General features: G+C 40.9%; 1 protein-coding gene across 2 annotated transcripts in view; it reads left to right on the top strand.

Moving 5' to 3' along the window:
- Nucleotides 1–22,267, top strand: part of LOC140493566 (bestrophin-4-like) — a 44,447-nt gene extending 22,180 nt beyond the window's left edge. For both annotated transcript variants that reach the window (XM_072592131.1, XM_072592132.1), the window contains 2 exons: nucleotides 1,896–2,047; nucleotides 15,121–22,267. In XM_072592131.1, coding sequence (XP_072448232.1) covers nucleotides 1,896–2,047; nucleotides 15,121–16,441 — 1,473 coding nt within the window. In that variant the 3' untranslated portion in view covers nucleotides 16,442–22,267. The remainder of the gene's footprint in view (nucleotides 1–1,895; nucleotides 2,048–15,120) is intronic.
- Nucleotides 22,268–23,719: the final 1,452 nt, after the last annotated feature.

Here is a 23,719-nt window from a genome sequence, read left to right as displayed (position 1 = left end):
ATGCTGCCTGACCTGCTGTGCTTTTCCAGCACCACACTCTCAACACAGAGTATTAACTGTCTATTGTAGTAGATATTAGACCATTTATAGATATTAAAGCCTTGCATATAATTAGAATGGCAGAGACAGCAACAAAGGTTTAAGCTTAGAACTTTATCATGAGGCTCAAACATCTCAACTGTTTCAATGGTTTTCCTTCCATCATGAAATCAGATATGAGGATGTTCTCTGATAATTGCCCTATGTTCAACACATCATGTAATGAAGCAGTCCATGTCCATGTGCAGCAAGTCTTGGATAACATTTAGACTTGGACTGCTAAGTGGCCAGCAACATTCACATCACAAGTGCCAGGCAATGACCATCTACGACTATTCAGAATCTAACCTTGACATTCATTGAAACCCCCGAGAGTTACTACTGACTCGAAACTGAACTACATCAGCTACGTAAGTATTTGGCCACAAGAGGAGCTCAGATGCCATGGATTCTGCAGTGAGTAACTCACTTACTGATTCCTAAAGCCTTTTATAAGACAAAAGTCAGGAATGTGATAAAATACTCATCACTTGCCAGGATGGATGTAGCTCCAACAGCACATGAAAACATGACACCATTTGGGGTAAAGCAATCCACTTGACTAGCACCCCATTCACTATCTTCAACATTTACTTTCTTCATCACCAAGGCAAAGTGACAACAGTGTGTACCATCAACAAACTGCATTGCAACAACTCACCAAGGGTCCTTTGACTGCACCTTCCACACACATAATTTTTATCACTTCAATGGACAAGGACAGCACTTACCTGAGAATACCACCACCTGCAAGTTCCCTCCCAAATCACAAATCATTCTGTCCTGGAGTGATATCATTATGCCCTCACTGTCGCTGGTTCAAAATTCTGAAACTGCTTTCTTAACCAGACAGTTAGAAGACCTACCCTCTGTGGACTGCTACAGTTCCAGGAAGTTATTATCCACCACTTTCAAAGTTCTTTTGATTGGCCACTTTTCAGGCCAATAATGACTGACTTAACCAATGGCATCTACCTCCAATGAAGGAATAAATATAAATAGATGAATTATAACTGTTGAACCTGGTTCATGATGTAGTGGGGCAATGGATAGTAATATCTTACTATTCCCGCTGATGGAATCTTGAACTCCACTGAGTTGAGCTGATAGGACCATAGTCTGGACGTATTCTAACATTCTGTTAGAGAAGCTTGAGCTGCCAATGAATGAACTGAAGAAGGTTGAGACTCCAGCACTGGAGATCTTTCAGACTTGCTGCCTTTTGCAAGACTGTTGGTTCATAACTTCCAGGAACCAAGGCTGATTGGAGCTTAGCCTTATTTTATTAAATCACTCTCAAATGAGTTGAATTGTTGGTCTCTTAACCTCCTAAATTATATAAAATTACCTTCATCACTCATCATGTGAGCACTGTCTCTAATAATGGGGATGGAGACGTGAAGTAGTCTTGAAATAAAATGAAACAGAGCATAGTGTTAAATGTAGCTGTGATTATTGCATTAAATTATGACTAATATTTCCATAGTTGTCTGGATTCTTCTAATTTGATGACTGTAAGAGAGTGCAAGGCGCAGACAGAAGAACAAAGAACTGTGAACATTTACACAGTTCGTAAACTTTAAGCTGCTGAATAAACAGTAACTCATACTCTTGTTCAGAACTCTGAACAGTTTATGCTTAGTCAGTGGATTAATTAAGTTTAACTTGTAACTATGTAGAATTTCTGTTTATGCAGCACTGTAGAAAAAGCTTGCTAGACTCAAAGGATTCCTGCTTATTCAATATTGTGAGTTACTGATTACATAATGGTACTCTTCAGCTGACTTGATAATTTGTATATTCTGACTTTTTTTAAGGTTTCCCTCCTGGCCGTGGATGAAATGCATCAGAACTTACCTGCTCTTGAGAAGGATAAATATTGGAATGACAATAATCCAAAGCCTCCATACACAGCAGCAACCACAGAACACCGGAAAACCTCCTTCCTGGGCTCCACTTTTGATATCAGGTTAATTATTTTCACAGTGAAATTCTTCATGAATCACAAAAAACACACACATAATTACAGTGGCAGTAGTTACCTGTCTGTCAGATGAGATATAGTCTACATGCCTAAACATCCAGCATGTTTCCATGGCAATTAGCCATTTGTACATGTGCAGTGTGTTTGATTTTTTTGTCCATTGTTATCTTTCATTGGAAGAAAAATAAGCAAGGTCAAAGAAAAGAGGAATGTCAGTAAACTTATAGGAGGGAAGGATCCCTTAGGAGAACCCAACTCCTTTTCTTGAAATTGTTCTTAACAATGTACACAGCATAAACCTCCAATCCATTTTAGGACCCTTTCCCTCTCCTGATCCACACCTACAAACTGGCCCTTAACCCGCCTGACAGGCTTTCTTATGTAATACAGCCACCACAATGTAAAATATAGAAGTCCTACAGTGTGGAAGCAGGCCACTTGGCCCATTGATCCACACTGAAGCTCTGAAGAGTAGCATCCTACCCAGACCCACTCCCTTACCCTGTCTCTGTAACACTGTATTTCCCGTGAACATTCCTGGACAATGTAGCATGGCCAATCCACCTAACCTGTACATTTTTAGACTGTGAGAGGAAACTGGAGCACCTGGAGGAAACCCACACAGACACAGAGAGAATGTGCACATTCCACACAGACGGGTGGAATCAAACCTGCGACCCTGGCACTGTGAGGCAACAGTATCACTGAGCCACCATATCGCCATGTGGAGCATAATCCTATCACTTAGCTTCATTCTGCTCATCCAGAGCTTGAGTTCCTGCCAAAAGCGACTCAGACCTCCTGCTGTCACGCACACACAAATTTCCAGCACCTCAGCGGAAGAGCAGAATTTGAATAATCATGGTTCATATGTCTAAGTAGAACATAAGCAGATGGCTGAATAATAACGTAGTAGTTTAAAATTCAGGTCAGCTGGAGATAGCTTCATGAGATTAATGCTATCAGTTAACTATATCAATTGTAGTCCATTTAATTTGAATTGTTGAAGTTTTTATTAAAGAGTGGATAAAGTAATATGTTTCCAGTACATTGTGATAAGTTTAATAAAACTATCAATCCCTTTCTTGTGAGATATGCTCAGTCTGAAGGGGTACATGTGAAAACAGAAGTTCAAAGGGTGGGGGATTTCTGGTATAAAACTGAATTCCAACATGGTGCAGCATTCCCAAGAGTGAATTTCAAACCAGGCAGAGATTAGGCTTGTAGCTGAGTATACTTTAGCATTATTCTGTGGTGAGTTCCTGTCCTATGCAAACAGCAATAAGTGCTAAACAAAGATGAGAGATTTCCCAGAGAGATTGAATCTCTGGGCTATCTCTGTACTTCACTTTCTTCTGAAATGTTTTTGTTCCTCTACTTTTCTTTGCCAATGTGTCAACTCTTGTACGCATGACTAAAAGGGGAAAATAAACATGCTGGTGACCCAGAAGACTTCAAACAAAATAGATACTGTTGATTCTTGACAATGGTGTACTCCAAACACCTTGTGGCAATGCTCAGTGCAGAAGAATACTTCAAAGAACAATATAGAGAGCGTTTTAGACCTGGCAGAAGATGTGCAGTTCAATAGGAAATGGGAGGTTTCAAGGGAGAGGTGTAGGTTGCATCATGAAGTGGTACTTTGTGGGAGTGCTCCTCAGCCAGTAGAGTGACTGACCAGAAGTTGAAGATTGTGAGAGTCAAAACTAAACGGTCCTTGCAGAAAAGCAGAAACTTCAAACGGAGCAGTAATAATGAAAAGGCTGTAATTTTTCTTTAAAATGTTACAGTTTTGAAAGAGTGTCAGTGCCATAGCACACAGATGCTACTAGACAAGGCTTGAAAAATTAAGCTGTAAAGGTCAATAAAGAAACTCATACTTCAAGAGCAGAGAACTGGGGAAATTGCTAACTTGGCCATTTAATCAGATAAGCACTGGATAATTTACAGAAATTTGAGATTCCGGTTTAACATAATAATCTTTAAAAACAAAAAATAGTTGAACACTTTTGGAAGTTATGGCATCAGAAATGTTTTTGTCAGAAAGATTTAGTTTCAGAAATGGGCCAAATAGAATACAAACTATACATCCTTGAGGTATAAAACAGCTTCTTAGCTGGAATGTAAGTCAAGAGCAGAACAAGAAAATATACTTCTGCACACAATTGGAAGTACTGCTGATGATGTCATTCTTCACCATATTGATATCAAGTCATAGAGATGTACAGCACAGAAACAGACCTTTCGGTCCAACTTGTCCACGCCGATCAGATATCCTAACCTAATCTAGTCCCATTTGCCAGCACTTGGCCCATATCCCTCCGAACCCTTCCTAATCATATACCCATCCAGATGCCTTTTAAATGCTGTAACTGTATCAGCATCCACCACTTCCTCTGGCAACTCATTCCACACATGCATCATCCTCTGCATGAAAATGTTGCCCCTTAGGTCACTTTTAAATCTTTCCTCTCTCTTCCTAAAGCTATGCTCGCTAGTTCTGGACTCCCCCACCCCAGGGAAAAGACCATATCTTTTTATCCTATCCATGCCCCTCATGATTTTATAAATCTCTATAAGGTCACCCCTCAGCCTCTAACACTCGAGGGAAAACAACCCCAACCGATTCTGCCTCTCCTTTAACTCAAATCCTCCAACCCTGGCAACATCCTTGCGTATATTTTCTGAACCCTTTCAAGTTTCACAACATCCTTACCATTAAGTATATAGGTCCTGCTCTGATTTGCTTTTCCAAAATGCAGCATCTCACATTTATCTAAATTAAATTCCATCTACCACTCCTCAGCCCATTGGCCCATCTGATCAAAATCCTGTTGTACTCTGAGGTAACCTTATTTGCTGTCCACTACACATGTAAATCCTGCCCTTCAGGATTCCCTCCAATAACTTGCCCATCACCGAATGTCAGGCTCACTGGTCTATAGTTCCCTGGCTTGTCCTTACCCCCTTTCTTAAATAGTGGCACCACGTTAGACAACCTTCAGTCTTCCAGCACTTCACATGTGACTATCAACGATACAAATATCTCAGCAACAGATCCAGCAATCACTTCCCTAGCTTCCCACAGAGTTCTAGGGTAAACTTGATCAGGTCTTGGGGATTTATCAACCTTTTTGCATTTCAAGAAATCCAGCACCTCCTCCTCTGTAATATGGACATTTTTCAAGATGTCACCATCTATTTCCCCACATTCTGTATCTTCTATATCCTTCTCCACAGTAAACACTGATGCAAAACACTCATTTAGTATCTCTGCCATCTCCTGTGGCTCCACACAAAGGCTGCCTTGCTGATCTTTAAGGGGCCCTATTCTCTCCCTAGTTACCCTTTTGTCCTTAATGTATTTATAAAATCCCTTTGGATTCTCCTTAACCCTATTTGCCAAAGCTATCTCATGTCCCCCTTTTGCCCTCCTGAGTTCCCTCTTAAGTATACTCCAACTGCCTTTATACTCTTCTAAGAATTCGTACAATCTCTCCTGTCTATACCTGACATATGCTTCCTTCTTTTTCTTAACCAAACCCTCAATTTCTCCAGTCATCTAGCTTTATCTACACCTACCAGCCTTTCCTTTCACCCTAACAGGAATATACAGTCTCTGGACTCTCGTTATCTCAATATTGAAGACTTCCCATTTTCTAGCCATCCCTTTATTTGCGAACATCTGGCCCCAATCAGCTTTTGAAAGTTCTTGCCTAATACGGTCAAAATTGACCTTCATCCAATTTAGAACTTCAGCTTTTAGATCCAGGCTATCCTTTTCCATCACTATTTTAAAACTAAAAGAATTATGGTCACTGGCTCAAAGTGCTCCCCTACTGATACCTCAGTCACCTGCCCTGCCTTATTTCCCAAGAGTAGGTCAAGTTTTGCACCTTCACTAATGGGTACATCCACATAGTGAATCAGAAAATTTTCTTGGACACACTTAATACATTCCTCTCCATCTAAACCCTTAACACTATGGCAGTCCCAGTCTATGTTTGGAAAATTAAAATCCTCTACCACAAGATTACAGATAACTGAAATCTCCATATAAATTTGCTTCTCAATTTCTCACTATTAGGGAGTCTACAATACAATCCCAGTAAGGTGATCATCCCTTTCTTATTTCTCAGTTCCACCCAAATAAATTTCCTGGATGTATTCCCAGGAACATCCTCCCTAAGTACAGCAGTAATGTTATCACTTTTCAAAAACACCACTCTTCCTCCTCTCTGACCTCCCTTTCAATCCCTCCTATTGCATTTTTATCCTGGAACATTAAGCTGCCAGTCCTGTCCATCCCTGAGCCATGTTTCTGTAATTACTATGATATCCCAGTCCTATTTCCTAACCATGCCCTGAGTTCATCTGCCTTTCCTGTTCGGCCTCTTGCATTGAAGTAAATGCAGTTTAATTTATCAGTCCTACCTTGTTCCTGCCTGCCCTGACTGTTTGTCTAGCTCCTTTTCCCAACTGCACCGGTCTCAGATTGATCTCTTTCCTCACTACTTCCCTGGATCCCAGCCTCCTTCCCCCCACTCCACCCACCCATACAGTCTGTGCCTCTGTCTAGAGAGACCCCTATCACAATTGATCACTTGGAACCCAATGTACCCCTCATTACATTAGAGCCAGTCTTGATACCAGAACCTTGGCTGTTCGTGCTACATTCCCCCTATATTTTCCAAAACAGCATACTTGTTTGAAATGGGGATAGCCACAGAAGATTCCTGCACTACCTGCCTACCCCTCCTACCTTTCCTGGGGTTAACCCATCTACCCGTGGCTTTGGTCCCTTCCTTTAACTGCTATTCCTCACACCCCTTAGCTCTTGTAAATTAATTATTTATTGCCTCTACCTGCATCTCCAACCAATCCATGCAATGTGATAGGATTCACACCAAAGACACTTCCTGAATTGATTGAATTGAATTAAATTTATTGTCATGTGTATTGAGGTACAGTGAAAAGCTTTGTCCTGTGAGCAACACAGGCAGATCACAGAGTTAAGTAGCATAGATAAGTAAATAATAGGTAAACAGTGGCAAAAACAAAAACACAGGTATAGGCGAATGTTAAGAGTTTGCGAGTCCATTCAGTATTCTAACAACAGTAGGGTAGAAACTGTTACGAAACTAGATGGTGTATGTGTTCAGGCTTCTGTACCTTCTCCCTGATGGTAGAGTTGTAGAAAAACAGTGCCAGGGTGGGATGGATCTTTAAAAAAGCTGGCGGCTTTTCCTTGACAATGGGTCTGGTAGATGGATTCTATAGATGGGAGGTTGACCTTTGTGATTGTCGGGGCCGAGTTCACCACTCTCTGTAACAGTCTCTGATCTTGAATGGTACAGTTGCCATGCCAGCTACTGATACATCCAGACAGGATGTTCTTGACGGCACACTTAAAAAAGTTGGCAAGGGTATTCGCTGTCATGCCAAATTTCCTCAGCTGCCTGAGGAAAAAGAAACATAGTTGGGCCTTTGTAACCAGTGCGTCCACATAAAGAGTCCAAGAAAGCTTGTTGTGGATGACCATTCCCAGGAGCTTGACACTCTTCACTCGTTCCACCTCCGTGCTGTTAATGTGTAAGGGGGGAAAGTAACATCCCGCCGACAGTCAATAATGAGTTCCTTGGTTTTGCGGGCATTGAGGAGTAGGTTGTTCCCAGTGCACCATTTTTCAGGTCTTCCACCTCCGTTTTGTAGTCTGTTTCGTCGCCATCTGAGATTCGACTGTCATCAGCGAACTTGTAAATGGCATTATGGTATTTGGCGACACAGTCATAGGTATACAGTGAGTACAGGAGAGGGCTGAGTACGCACCCCTGGGGGGCTCCAGGGTTGAGTGCTAGTGAGGATGAAATATTGTCCCCAGTCTTCACTGATTGTGGCCTGTGGGTCAGGAAACTGAGGATCCAGTTGCAGAGAGTGGGGCTTAGTTCGAGATCACTAAGTTTAGTAATCAGTCTCGAGGAATAATAGTGTTGAAGGCTGAACTGTAGTCAATGAGTAGGATTCTTACATAGCCGTACTTGGTGTCAAGATGTTCTAAGGAGGAGTGAAGGGCAAGTGATATGGCATCTGACATGGATCTGTTGATCTGATGGGCAAATTGGAGTGGGTCAAGAATAGTGGGGAGGCTGGAGTTGATTAATGCCATGATCAGCCTTTCAAAGCACTTAATGACCACAGAAGTTAGGGTCACTGGGCGGTAGTCATTGAGACATGCTGATGAGTCTTCTTAGACACAGGGATGATGTTGGCCCTCTTGAAACAGGCAGGGTCAGTGGTCTGTTGCAGAGAGAGGTTGAAGATGTCCAAGAAGATCTCTGCCAGTTGATCTGCACATGCTCTGAGTGCACAGCCTGGTACTCCATCTGGTCCCAGCGCTTTCCTTGGATTCACACAAAGGAAAACTAATCTGACCTCTGATGCAGTCACACTTGGGATAGGTTTGTCAGGACTTGTCGGAATAGGTGTTACCTCTCTGCTGAAATTCTGCTCAAAGCGAGCATAGAAGGCATTGTCTGCTATCTTGCACTGTCTCTTTTTAGAACCTGTGATGTCATTCCTGCAGGCATAATCATCAATAACATGGAAACTCTCCCTAAACTCCCACATCTGACAGGAAGAGCATATCACTCTGCTAAAGGCCATCTTTGCTCCTCTACATTTACCAACCCAGAAAATAGCATTGTCTTTTTGCTCTAAAAAAGTTATCCAGGCTAACTTTGTACTTATGGTTTATATTTTTAAAATTTAATCAAGAGACAAGTCTCAATAAAACATGTAATCAAGAAAGAACCCACTCTACTCACTATTGTAGAGTTATAGCAAGGTTACACTTAAAAACTATACACTAATCTGCTCCTGTACTGTTGGCTCTCCCACACAGATTCCTCAAAGGTCAACTGTGAATGTCACTGTTTGTTCATTTTTCCTAAATGCACTACGATGTCCAGAGATACATGAACTCAAACAGCAAAGGCAGTAACTGTGCAGATTCACTGCTGTGTCAGTTAGCAGTGTAGTTAGCAGTCTTTCTCTTTCTCCCTCATTGACCATGTGGTCACTGCCTTTTGTCCATCTTCCTCCTTTTAAAAGTGCCGATGTTTTGATCTTTTTTCCCCAAAAGTTCCAAAACAATGCAATAATATATAACACAGTAATTGTTGCTCCTGGAATTCAAGGGAATCACCTCCGATACCTAAAATACCTCAAAGAAAGGAGCAGCTCTTACAGCCACAATCTTTTCTTGTCCTCCATTTTGGATTACCTACCACACAAATTTAAAATGGTACCGAAGGTCTTTGATCATAATTTAAATCTAACATCTAATAATATTCTTGAAAGGGCAAGATCCAATAAGAGTGCAGCATCCAGGTGAAGCTATAAATGATTCCATTAATGGTCTCTTCAGGCTAGTGGAGATGTCATTATGATGATTTAAAGTCAAAATTTGTACAAGACTGGATTGCTGAAGGCATTACTGGTGAATCTTTGTCAAATTAGTTACAGTAAAAAATAACTAACCCAAGAGAAATCCATTCACCAGATGGAGATTAAAGCAGAAGTCCAGAAGGAAACAGGTCAATCCTTTGAGGAGAAGGTTAAACCTGGGACAAGAGAGCTACAGAATTTATGCATTTCTTAAGATACAAAAGATATACAGATAAACCTATGCAGCATGCTGGATAAACAGAGACAAAGTCATTGCCAGAGCTATGGAGTAAAGAAGCATAGATGTGAACAGTGCTCAGATTTTAGAACTGAATGCTCTTATTGTAAGGAAGTAGGTCATTTTCAGAAAATGTGCCAAAGCAGGACCCAGCCAGAGAAAAGAAAAATACCAATGAACTACCCAAATAAAGAGATAAATAAAGTGAAATATTCTCCACTAGAAGACAAATCCATAGTTCTCCTGGGCAAAATCAGTGACTGAGACAAAACACTTTGACGTAACTAACATTTGTATCAAAGTCCAGAACGTTCAAGAAGATAGAAGTTTTAAACCACTTTCCATAGAACAAAGCTCTGTGCAGATTGGGAAAGGCAATTTAAAGATATGGTCCATTCAATTCCAAGGAAGACACCACTAAGAACAGATATGAAATATGCAAAGAAAAAGAATTACCTACAATAGCAGGGATTATACTGACATTTATAAAGAATAGGCGTACATCACCAAAGTCTTTCATGAAAGAATTACAAGAGATTAAAGACCCTTCAATTCAAGAGGAAACCACAGACCTCAGACCATCAGGAAGACAGTCCAAGTCAACTACCTCCTACAAGTCCAAAGAGAACACTTTACGGCAAAATAGTGGAACATGCAAATTTGAATTTGTAAAGTCAAAATCTTGGTGATAGTTGGGATGTATAAACACATGCATAACAGTACAATCATTATGGGGATAATTGGCTTGGGGGGAATATTATTTATGGGATTAGAAAGATGTGGAAGTGTTCATAACTAATTGAGTTCAGTAAGTGTCATTCACTGTGGTGATATCACAGGGACTCAGGTAGTATAAAGAAGGAGCTTGTAAGGCACTGGTCTGAGGTTGATGTGCTCCTAATAGACTCTGTAATAATGAAGGCCATATTCATGTAATCTGTAAATAGTTGCAGTAATGCAGTAAACTTCATATTGTTTGTATAACAAGTTTCTTCTGCTTAACCCAAAAAGGTGAATATTCTATTTCACACGAAAACAGTTCAAGCTCTAGGTGAGCACTTCGGGGGCAGTGACCACAACTCGGTGACTTTTACTTTAGTGATGGAGAGGGATAAGTGTGCACTGCAGGGCAACAGTTATAGCTGGGGGCAGGGAAATTATGATGCGGTGAGGCATGACTTAGGATGCGTGGATTGGAAAAATAAGCTTCAAGGGAAGAACACAAATGATATGTGGAGATTGTTCAAGGAACAGCTAATGGGTGTCCTTGATAAGTATGTACCAGTCAGGCAGGGAGTAAAGGGTCTTGTGAGGGAGCCGTGGTTTAATAAGGAATTGGAATCCCTTGTGAAAGGGAAGAGGGCGGCCTATGTAAAGATGAGGCGTGAAGGTTCAGTTGGGGCGATTGAGAGTTATAAGATAGCCAGGAAGGATCTAAAGAGAGAGCTAAGAGCAGCGAGAAGGGGACATGAAAAGTCCTTAGTTGGTAGGATTAGGGAAAACCCAAAGGCTTTCTATAGGTATGTCAGGAATAAAAGGATGACTAGGGTAGGTATCGGTCCAGTCAAGGATAGAAGTGGGAAGTTGTGCGTGGAGGCGGAGGAGATTGGTGAGACACTAAATCAATACTTTTCGTCAGTATTCACTCAGGAACAGTTCACACTGTTGCTGATGTGAATATTGAGTCACAAGTGATTAGAATGGATGGCCTTGAGGTACATAGGGAAGAGGTCTGGGGAATACTGGAAAGGATGAAAATAGATAAGTCCCCTGGGCCTGATGGCATTTATCCTAGGATCCTCTGGGAAGCTAGGGAGGAGATAGCGGAGCCATTGGCCTTGATTTTTATGTTGTCGTTGTCTACGGGAATAGTGCTAGAAGACTGGAGGATAGCGAATGTGGTCCCCTTGTTCAAGAAGGGGAGCAAGGATAGTCCGAGTAACTATAGGCCAGTGAGTCTCACTTCTGTTGTGGGCAAAATCTTAGAGAGAATTGTAAGGGATAGGATTTATGAACATCTGGATAGGAATAATGTGATCAAGGATAGTCAGCATGGTTTTGTGAAGGGCAGGTCGTGCCTCACAAACCTTATTGAGTTCTTTGAGAAGGTGACCAAGGAAGTGGACGAGGGTAAAGCAGTAGATGTGGTGTATATGGATTTTAGCAAGGCGCTCGATAAGGTACCCCATGGCAGGCTAATGCAAAAACTACGGAGGTATGGCATTGAGGGTGCATTAGAGGTTTGGATTAGGAATTGGCTGGCTGGAAGGAAACAGAGGGTAGTAGTTGATGGTATAGGTTCATCTTGGAGTGCAGTTACTAGCGGTGTTCCACAAGGATCTGTTTTGGGACCATTGCTGTTTGTCATTTTTATAAATGACCTGGAGGAGGGGCTTGAAAGCTGGGTGAGCAAGTTTGCGGATGACACGAAAGTCGGTGGAGTTGTGGACAGCGAAGAAGGATGTGGCAGGTTATAGCGGGATATAGATAAGTTGCAGAGCTGGGCAGTAAGGTGGTAAATGGGGGGAATTCAATGTAGCGAAGTGTGAAGTCATTCACTTTGGTAGGAGTAACAAGAAGATGGATTACTGGGCTAATGGTAGACTATTTGGTAGTGTGGATGAGCAGAGGGATCTTGGTGTCCATGTACACAGATCTTTGAAAGTTGCCACCCAGGTAAATAGTGCTGTGAAGAAGGCATATGGTGTACTGGGCTTTATTGGTAGAGGAATTGAGTTCCGGAGTCCTGAGGTAATGTTGCAGTTGTATAAGACTCTGGTGCGGCCTCATCTGGAGTATTGTGTACAGTTCTGGTCGCCATACTATAAGAAGGATGTGGAGGCACTGGAACAGGTGCAGAGGAGGTTTACCAGGATGTTGCCTGGCATGGTAGGAAGATCGTATGAGGAAAGGCTGAGGCACTTGGGGCTGTTCTCATTGGAGAAAAGAAGGTTTGGGGAGATTTGATAGAGGTGTACAAGATGATTAGGGGTTTAGATAGGGTTGACAGTGAGAACCTTTTTCCGCTAATGAAGTCAGCTGTTACTAGGGGGCACAGCTTTAAATTAAGGGGTGGTAGGTATAGGACAGATGTTAAGGGTAGATTTTTTACTCAGCGGGTTGTGAGTTCATGGAATGCCCTGCCAGTAGCAGTGGTGGACTCTCCCTCTTTATGGTCATTTAAGCGGGCATTGGACAAGCATATGGAGGTTATTGGGCTAGTGTAGGTTAGGTAGGCTTCGGTCGGCGCAACATTGAGGGCCGAAGGGCCTGTACTGCACTGTATTTTTCTATGTTCTATGTTCTATGTTGAAGGAATGCATACACCGCAAGACCTTCTCTTCTTCCTCTTCTAAAGATGTGAACTCATGTTTAACCCTTTGGTAACAATATAGTAATTCTTCACATTATGAACCTGGTTGGTAAATATTAGCAGACTATTTCATCATGGGGCCATCACAGATGAACACTGATCCAGCAGAATAGCTACAAAGGAAATTTACACCCAGGCTTTGGGCCTCACTGGTCCCACTACTGGTTACAAACATTGGCACAGAAAAAGATCAATTAGCATTCCATGTCCTAACAACACTGTGTAAACATTATTTTTGCCTTAAATTTCTCTCTGTACTTTCTCCAATTGTATTAAATTCACACATTCTAGTCTCTGATTCACTTACCAGTGGAAATGGATCTTTATTTTTGCCTGATTACTTTGTAAAAATCCTTATAATAGATCTCTCCTTGTTCAAATACAATAAGCTCCAGTTTCTTGACTTTTACTCATAACTAAAGTCTATCAATACTTAGGAAATCTATTTCGCATACTTTCCATAACCTTTGGTATAACTCCAAGTGCTCAAAACAGAGCACACTATTCTAACTGTTGCCTAGCTTTCAATTTGCATAGATTTAATATTACCTTTTTGTCTTTGCCCTTATCTATAAGACATAGGATGCCAGATACTTTTTAGCGACAAGAAAGTAAGTCAGGTCAGGCTGAAGCAACTGTACTTTTACATCCATCTTTTGTACTTTGCTCCATCCCTCCTTTCTCTCAGGGCCCAACTGCCTATTCTTACTGTGTTGGACATTGTGTAATGGCAGATTATTCAACAATCTTCACGATCTTCACCTGTTCCAACACAAACACATTGTCTAGCAGTTTCGTCACAGGACTATGAGTAAAAGCAGAAATCCTGTCTGATCTTCGTCTCCCTACCCCACAGCATTTAAGCCATGAATAGAATGCCAGCTGTTGCCCTGTGACTTGAAGTTGGATACTAGGGAACGTATGCAGTTTCCACCAGGACCTTAGGGCTCCAAGTGCCTCCCAGCAGTTTCCATGAACAGACAGTGAACTGAAATGCAGTGCTATTCAAGAGCTATAGGATTAACAATGATCATTTTCTTTTCTGTGATATCAGCCACTGGTGATCTTGTAAGATGCCACATGTTCCACATACTTTTCTAAAAGCTGTACACCTTTTAGACCAAAAAGGATACATAAAAACTAATTGCTAGATTCATATACAATGTATTACTGCTCAGAAGCAGCCTATAAATTAAATGTTCAAAATAATAAAGGTAGAGAGATTCCACATGAGGTTAAAATCAACCTTTTGGAAGATAATTCTTACATTTCTTGATAAGTTAGAAGCATTCAATGGAACCCCCAATGTCTGAACTTCACCGACTATCATTCAGCTGTACCTGAGTCCATCAACAATCTGATACCTCAGGTAGATATATAGTACTAGCAGTAGCCATTACCTCTCTGCTAAAATCTAAGCAATGAAGAACTGCCAGCCTCTGATTGACCAAAAGCTGTCATCAAGTGGGCTTCTGTTACTGAGATCAAGGATCTTAGGGAGGGTCCAACAGTGCCCACTTAAATGCCTGGAAAAATGTGTCACAGAGCTCTTGCTAGCTCTCCAGGTGGTAGGCAAGATCTTTGTTTCCTCCATGAAATAGCACTAGAGAGGGCACTAATACTGAGAAATTACTATTTCTACAAACATCTTCCTTTAATGGTTCGCTCATCGGGAAAATCTTGTCCATGTAGAAGTGTGTATCATAAAATTTAGTGAACATCGTATCCATATAAAATTGTTGAAGAGTGATCAGTTTTCATATTGTGGTGAATATATTTCTCCCTAGCTGAGGAACATGGGGGCTAACTCCATCCAATCAGAGGTGGGAAAATATGGAGGATCTAACTTAGTGCACTCTAGGCCATCAAGGGCAGACGTACAATAACTTTGCCAATTGATCCACTTGTGAAACCATTAGAAAACACACTCTTTTTATGCTTTGACAGGTACAACATACTTGATTATATATGCTTTCTTAAAACTTACATTTGCCCTTACAGCATGCTTAAAGAGGAAATGGAGTTCCAGCCCCTGGAACAGATCAATGAGAATGAAGAAGTAAACCATGCCACTCCACTTCTGAGTAACTTAGGCCGACTCCTCGGAATTCCATCAACAAACTTGCAAAACATTTCCAGATCCACTCCTCGAATTAATCTAATGAGGAAGAGGAATGGTGCTTTGTCGCAGGCTGCTATGTACAGCTTCTTGAGCTCAGAGTCAACCCCCAATGGTTTCCATAAGCCAGGATGTCTCCCTCCAAATAGACCCTTTGCAAGAATCCACCGAGCCTCCTCATCCTCGCATTCACCTTTAGGGTCCACTCAAGGTTGTGCTGCCTTGGATAGTGAGTCAAGAGATTTTGACAGCTTCATCTCTTCTTCACTTTATGACAGACCTGGCTACTATAGTGCCCCTCAAACACCCATCCAATCCATTCCCATGACATTTCCTCTCAAAAGGATCCCTTTAATGAAGCCCTCTATGCTGACCAACATCTCTGTCTCCTCAGCTGGAAATCAAGGCAGTAATAGCAATGAGTCAGCCTCCAAACCCAATGAGCTGGACATAGGAAACAGTATTCTTGCCAATAAAGGAGCCTCCCTGAATGAAACATCGACAGAGGTAACAACAGTGGAAAATAGTCAAATTGCATCTGAAGATGAAGCTGTTACAAATAGTCACTCTAAAAACTGTAAAGAGACTCTTATACCAACAACCAACAGCATGAATCCTAACAGTAGTAATAACCTCCTTCTGGTTCCTGAAAGTCTACCCTGTCTCCTGACAGACAGCTCTTCAGACACTGATAAGCCAATCGAATTGAAACAAAAGCTCAATACAAGCATTGGTTTCCGAGCACGCAAGCATCCTAGACTGACTCTTGAGTCCCTTGGACATGCAAACAGTCCAGACCCTCCAAATCCTTCACTCAACACACCAGGCTGTGGCTCAACAATGTCCACCTTTTCCTTCACACCAGTGTCTTCCCCAATGCTGGGGAGGTCAAGGATACTAAGTCACAGTGGAACAATCTCTGGTACTGATTATAAGGCAGGAAGCACACCTTCCCCAGGATTTTCTGAAATGGGCATGTCCTCCAAGTACCTCAATATAGCCACTCAATCCATGACCACTGCTGATTGCACAACTGACATCAACATGAAGGCACATCTGAAATATGACACCGTGCCTCCAAATGATGCGAGATTCTCACTCAATGATGGGGACCTAGTCAACCTGATGGATATCATAATTGAAACAGCAGAAAACATTTCAGAGAATGGGAAAATGGATAAGCACACAGAAGCAAATGACTGAGATGAAACATTAAAGACTCCATGTATCATTTTGCTTTGTTGAGCCTATATAGCTTTATTTAAACCATACCTTGAACATAGCAAATTTTAAATCCAGCTCCAATGTGGCATATAGTGAAGCAAGCTAACACAACACAACGTAATTGCTACATGATTTCTCACTGCAGAGGCTTTAAGAAGCAGCTCTGGTGGAATGAAAGAAGACACAAGTTTATAGACTGGCTTTTCATCTTTGAGCATATCAGCCTGCCAGCTGCAAGATTCCTTTGTGAATTAGGTCTGAGCAACCTCAAACTAGATCCGAATTATCAAGCTCACAAAAGCACCAAATTGCCCCTAAATTGGCAGCTGTAAGCCATTGGATGACTTGTGTAGGAAATGGAAATTGTCACACTGGTACAGTACAAGTGTTATTTTGGTTTGAGATTACTTTTCCTTTAAAAGAAAAATATAGGGAAGGATTTACACCTCAGTTGTGTCTATAGTGGGGAGTATTTGATCCTTACACTCATTGCCAAAATAACAAGTATTCTGTTCCCCAATACTAACATTATTCACAATGAGAAGCATAAACTTCACCATTCATGTCTCATTTCCTTAAAAGATTATCACCCTCCAAAGCTAAGCTTCAGACAGTCACTGGATCCACAGTTAAAAACAGCAACTTTAAGAATTTATTGGCTAGATTTTGTTGGTGGTGACATAACAGTGTCCAATGGTGACCTGAAAGAACGTTGTCCACAATGATTTACTGCTTTCTGTGGTCTGAATTATTTCTTTCCCAATGCTAATTTGGACCTAGTGCCTAGTCAAGGAGATTTCTGTCCAGTAACTGTGATGTCATTATGCAGGGTAAGCCACCAATTTCACTGAAGTAATCTTACAGACAGAAAGCAAGAAAATATCTTCACTTTGGATTGTAAAGTTCACTGTGAGTGTTGATTACCCCAAGATGCTGTCAAAGATGGCAACTGGCCATATGTGCACATAGAGATGGTGCTGATCACAACACATTGCAAAATTGGAGTCTCCTGGCCACTGTCTCCTTGCTGCTGGCTTCATGGTCCTTTCACCTTGCTGTAAACTGTAAATCCCCCCAACACCCCTGCTACTTTTGCTTTAATTCATCATTGAAATAAATACATGGAGTGAAAATATAAATTACGTTATCATAAACTTTTAGAAAAGACTATTTTAATTTTTTTATCACATTGGAGAAATCTGACATTCAACAAGTGAAATTATTCTTTCAGGACCAGTGAGAATAGCTAGCCATAATTACATATTTCTAAAAAACCTCTTCTAACCAGCCTGTTCAGAGATGTTATGACACACTTCTGGGACTTGAATCCAAACTTGCTAACTCAGAGATAGCTACTATCACTGCACCACAAGAGTCCCCTAATTCCAAACTTTAAGATATTAAAAACCTAATTATACCAATTCAATGAAATGTGACAATTTCAAGTGCTTTTACAACGGGATTAAGAGCCTAAGAGTGGAAGCTCACTTTAGGTTTAGTGATTGCTAATTGATTGCATTCTTGAGTGCATCAGTACGTTTGCTATAATTTCTCTCCAATTGGGAGGAAAGACACAATGAAAGATTAAAGGTGAAGATGATGTTATCATCCACTGCTTGTAAACCAATAAGGTGATCCAATGGAAGCAAATTCCCTTTCTGTTACTGAGGTTTCCAGTGGTAAAAGTCCTTCCCATCAACAGCTACAGCCGATCAGAGGTCAGCACCTTTTAATCGCTACTTCCTAGTGACATAGCACCCAACTGAGGCCCAGAGCCACAGAGAGACCACAGGTAATAGGTAATGAAGGCAAAATGATGGCCATGTTAGGGGATGTGGGGATTAGAGGCAAGAGCAGATGGGTGGCTTTCAGTGACTGCTGCTCAATGCCAGATCCCTTAATCAGGTAGAGAATGGCCTGATAGCAAGCACCCCTCCCTTTCATGGAAGGCCAATAATAAACCTGACAGGTTTTGCGAATTGGGTTTTAGAGGGCCAGGAGACCAGCACAATCTCCACGACACCTTAGGGGGCTTAAGGATAATGGATGCCATTTGACTCATGTCTGAGCTTAATTGACATCCTGCCCACACCAGCCCCATACTTATCCCACTTAATTAGATGTTGGTGTGAGGCCTCTTCCATCATGATGGTATCAGCCTGACAATGGGTTCTGCCGCATAAAATTTAACCCACAATGAGGTATTGGAAATGGGGGCAGGAAGGTATTGAACGACTGGCAATGGAAGCAGAAACCTGCTGAAACGTGGGAAATGGATGTGGAAACAAACTAAAATACATCGAATCAGAGTAATTTATTGAATAGAAGAACATTGGATTACTAAGCGTTTGCTTGCAAATCTCTCCCGTGAAATCCCTCAAATTGAATGTGGATCAAATGGGCTGAATTTCATACAGTTGGCTTTTTGAATGTGCTATAATTTTATATTCAGAAAGCAACAGAATTTTTTTTATTATTACTTAATGTTGTTTCAATTTCTTAATTGTAAACTGTTTCTGCCAGAGCTTAGAAACTAGTTGGCTTTTTGAATGTGCTATAGTTTTATATTCAGTAAGCAACAGAATTTTTTATTATGACATAATGTTGTTTAAATGTCTTAATTGTAAACGGTTTCTTCCAGAGCTTAGGGACTAGGGAGCTAAGCACAGCCACCAATACCAGAATAATTAAGAGGCTAAAACTGGAAATCAACAAAAATCTCAGAGAGCAGTAGTGATGAAGAAGGTTATGAAAAGGGGAAAAGCATGACCCTGGAGGGATCAAAAAACAAGGATGAGTATTTTAGAATTGTAGCTATGCTGGACCAAGATGCAGCAGATCATCGACACTGCTATCAAGCAGTGCTTGCTCAGCAATAACTTGCTCATTGATGCTCAGTTTGGGTTTCTTAGCTCTTGACCTCATTACAGCCTTGGTCCAAACGTAGACAAAAACTGCTGACTATCAGGGGCGAGTGTGATTGCCCTTATCATCAAGTCAGCATTTGACTAAGCATGTTATCAAGGAGCAGTGGCAAATACAGTTTGTGCCACACCTGCCTGGCAATGACCAACTCTGAAAATAAAGAATTTAACTATCTCCCCTTCACATTCAATGGCATTATCATTGCTGAAGACCCCACTATCAACACGAATGAGTGTGGATGCTGGAAATATAAAACAAAAACAGAAATTGCGAAGAAACTCAGCAGGTCTCACAGCATTGTGGAGAGAAAGCAGAGTTAATGTTTCAAGTCCTGTGCCCCTTTTTTCAGAACTTAACACTACCAGCTGCTCCCCTCTGAGCCACTCAGGGCTCAAGTCTCTCCACCTATCTCCCAACCGAGGGTTCCCTTTGAAATAACTCGATGGCCACTTTTTGATTTTAGGGGGATAACTTTTTAGTTTTCAGGGACTAAGTTTTAAGTCTCATGAACTCTGTCATAAGGCGATGCAAACACTTGGTAATCACACTTCCTGTATTTGTGTTGATATGTGATTGTTGTGGACTAACAGAGAAGCAGATTATGATGGGCGGCACGGTGGCACAGTGGTTAGCACTGCTGCCTCGCAGCGCCGGAGACCCGGGTTCAATTCCCGCCTCAGGCGACTGACTGTGTGGAGTTTGCACGTTCTCCCCGTGTCTGCGTGGGTTTCCTCCGGGTGCTCCGGTTTCCTCCCACACTCCAAAGATGTGCAGGTCAGGTGAATTGGCCATGCTAAATTGTCCGTAGTGTTAGGTAAGGGGTAGATGTAGATGTAGGGGTATGGGTGGTTTACGCTTCGGCGGGGCGGTGTGGACTTGTTGGGCCGAAGGGCCTGTTTCCACACTGTAAGTAATCTAATCTAATCTAATCTAATCAGAATTAAAAAGGTTCATCAATATTCCCAATAAGCATCACAGGGCTTTCAAATATAATGGCAAAACACACAATGAAAACATTAATTTCCCAGACATGGCAGTAAGTAGATACAATAAAAGACATTAATTAGCACTCGCACTCTCGCATACTAAAAGCCACACTTTCCACAGACTGGTGAAGTCACAGCTAAACCATTGCACTTTTGCCTCTAACATACTTCAAACAATTCATAGTATGTAAGATGTTTTGAGATTTGATAACACATAAATACAAATCTTTTGAAATGAAACTGTTCAGTGTTAAATGATACAATTGACACAGTGTTCATTACAATAGTGTCCACTACATTTTCCCCATAGATAACTCTTGAACATCTGCAGCTTTAGTCTAGAGACTTCACTTTAATTTGCATGGAATTTATTACCTCCATTTGCCTGTTCTCTGCTGGGTGAGTATTCCTTCCATTGAAAAGTTTTAACCTGTTTTCTCCTCTTTGCAGCCCTTGTATCCTTGCAGAGCTTTTCCATTATTTGCAGACCCTTTCCTCCATTTTCAAACCCTCTATTCCCAATAGTTTCAGATTTCAAAACAGTTAAGTGGAGGAAATTTCTGCTTATCCAGTGCTTGTTATCAGACAAATAATGTGACAAATCAAATTCACTGGAAGATTTGATAGACATGATGCTGAGACACACTGAAGATTAGAAATGAAACGCAACATACAGTGAAGGCTTAGAGATTTATACAAAAGAGTTAGAGGTGGAGATAACCAATATACCAAAGGGCCAGAGATGAGAAGAGAAAAATGTAAAGAAAAGTATTATAATTCTTTACAGCGACATTGAAATACACCGAAGAAATAGGGCAGCATAGTGACTCAGTCTCTGTCCCTCCCATCTGCTTGGGTTTTCTCTGGGTGCTCCAGTTTTCTCCCACAGTCCAAGAATGTGCAGGTTAGGTGGATTGGCCATGCTAGATCATCTGTAGTTTCCAGGGATGTGCAGGCGAGGTGGGTTCACCATGGTAAAATATGAGGTTACTGGGATAAGGTGAGGGGATGGTTCTGAGTGGGATGCTTTTCGGATGGTCGCTGCAGACTCGATGGACCGAATGGCCTCCTTCCACACTGTAGGGATTCTATGATTCTAACTGGAGACAGAGGGAGACGTAGACTGAAGGGTTGGAGATAGAGGGAGATGGACGATATAGTTGACAAAGTTAGAGACAGCTGGAGAAACATATTGAAGGTCTGGGGGTGAGGTAGGAAACACAGTAAAGAATCAAATGGATAGAGAAATATATTGATATTCCTTACAAATTACTTTGAATTTTAGACTCTTATAAATGTAACAAAGTTCTCTGGGTTAGTTGGGTGCCTGAAATATTTCACACCCACCTGTAAAATGCAGATAATGTAAACATAAATGCAGGTAATGTCAAGTAGTTTCAAATAATGCCACCAGTTGAAGAAAGAAAGTTTTATTCAGGATGATAATGACTCAATTTCTGTAGATTCCAGAAACTCTCATGGACAGATTTAAAACTTAGTCATCGATCATTACTAAACTTCAGCTAGAGACAGCATTTCTTCAATAAAATGGTATAAACTCTATGCTGTATAATATTTAATGCACAACTTTGAAATGTCTGATTTATTGTAATTTATCATATTCAGCATTTACAATTTTGTCAATTAAATAATTATGTAAGAACAGTCAATAGTTATTCGGTTGAGGATTAAAGTCACCATAATTTGATCCACTATGATTAGAAATATTAGCTAGCTTGATTGTTACTTATTGAGTGCAAAGGATTTAAAATATAATATAGTGGAAATGAAACTCTGGCATTTTTTTTATCATAGTCATTTTACTCTGGTCATACTAGTAATGAGTATCCTTGCAGAGAGAACTACATGATTTTTTTCTGCTAGTTATTTTCATCCTCAGTCAAACATCCTATCTGTGAGAGTTGGTGACTCTTGGGAGAATTGAGTGTAAGTGAACCTGCATGAGCAGATTTGTGTCTCTGTGGCTCTGAGAATGGGCATGGATACAATTGTCTGTGAACATGGCCAGTCTAGCTGAATGTGTAAGTTTGTATACATGTTTATGAAGAGATATATTTATGAATGTGCATATGTGTGAAAGTAGAGGGTAATGTAATATATATAATACGGGAGGGTGATAGTGGTTGAATGCAAGGCTAAATGAGATACATAATGATGAGTCTCTGAATTGATATCTGGCTTATATTGGCATATCATTATCATTAATAAAAAATTGAAGATTAGCACCTATACAAGTGAACCAGGTTGGGGGTGCTGGCAGAAATATCACTACCAGTAAAGTAATTCCCACTCTTTTTATCGTTTCTCTGACACTTAACTACAGTTCAGTGCGATGACACTACCAACAGTCACACTGGTAGTCATTTTTCATGCGTGACCTATTTTGAGTGAGTGCAGTTTACAATTTTTATAGTATCTTCACTGGATAATCTAGTGCGTGAACAGAGGAGGTAATATTAACAACTGCTTAATTGGTACATGGGTGTGTTAGTTGAACCATTCACACCAGGGAAATCTCAATAATTTAGTCCTGTTTTGTGCTAAATTAGTTTCCTTTAGATGGTGTGGATGCGGTGCAAGACATGGCGTATTTGAGCTAGAAAAATCAGACAGTACATCAGCTCATGATTACTTTTGAGGGACCTCTGTTGCAGAGGGATGACTGACACTTTGACTTAGTTGTGATGTTCCATAGACAATAGCTGCACTAGCAAAATACTGCAGATGCTAAAAATTTGAAAATCAAACATGAAAAGCTGGCAATAATTATTAGGTCAGTCAGCATGGGAAACAGGGTCTGAAGTTTCAGCTCAGTTTTCTTCAGGACTGGAAGATATTACAGGTGAACAGAAGTTTTAAAAAACAATAGAAGAATGAAGAAAAGCTAGAGGGGAAACACAGAGAAAATGAAAGACTTTGACTACAAAAGTGCTTGGAACAAAAGCAAGAAATGGTTAAATGACAAAGTTAAAAATCACACAACTTCAGGTTATGGTCCAACAAGTTTATTTGGAAGCACTAGCTTTCGGAGCACTGCTCCATCATCAGTTGGTTGTGGAGTATAAGATGATAAGACACAGAACTTATAGCAAAAGTTTACAGTGTGATGTAACTGAAATTATATATTGGAAAAGATCTGGATTGTTTGTTAAGTCTCTCATCTTTTAGAATGAACATGTTGACTTCAGTTCTTTCATAGCTGAAAAACGTGTTGCTGGAAAAGCACAGCAGGTCAAGCAGCATCCAAGGAGCAGGAGAATCGATGTTTCAGGCATAAGCCCTTCTTCAGGTCTTTCATGTAAATTGCAGGACTTTTTAAAAATTA

This window comes from Chiloscyllium punctatum, chromosome 22, assembly GCF_047496795.1.
Source record: "Chiloscyllium punctatum isolate Juve2018m chromosome 22, sChiPun1.3, whole genome shotgun sequence".
NCBI classification, from domain to species: domain Eukaryota; kingdom Metazoa; phylum Chordata; class Chondrichthyes; order Orectolobiformes; family Hemiscylliidae; genus Chiloscyllium; species Chiloscyllium punctatum.
This window is presented reverse-complemented; position numbering and strand designations above follow the sequence as displayed.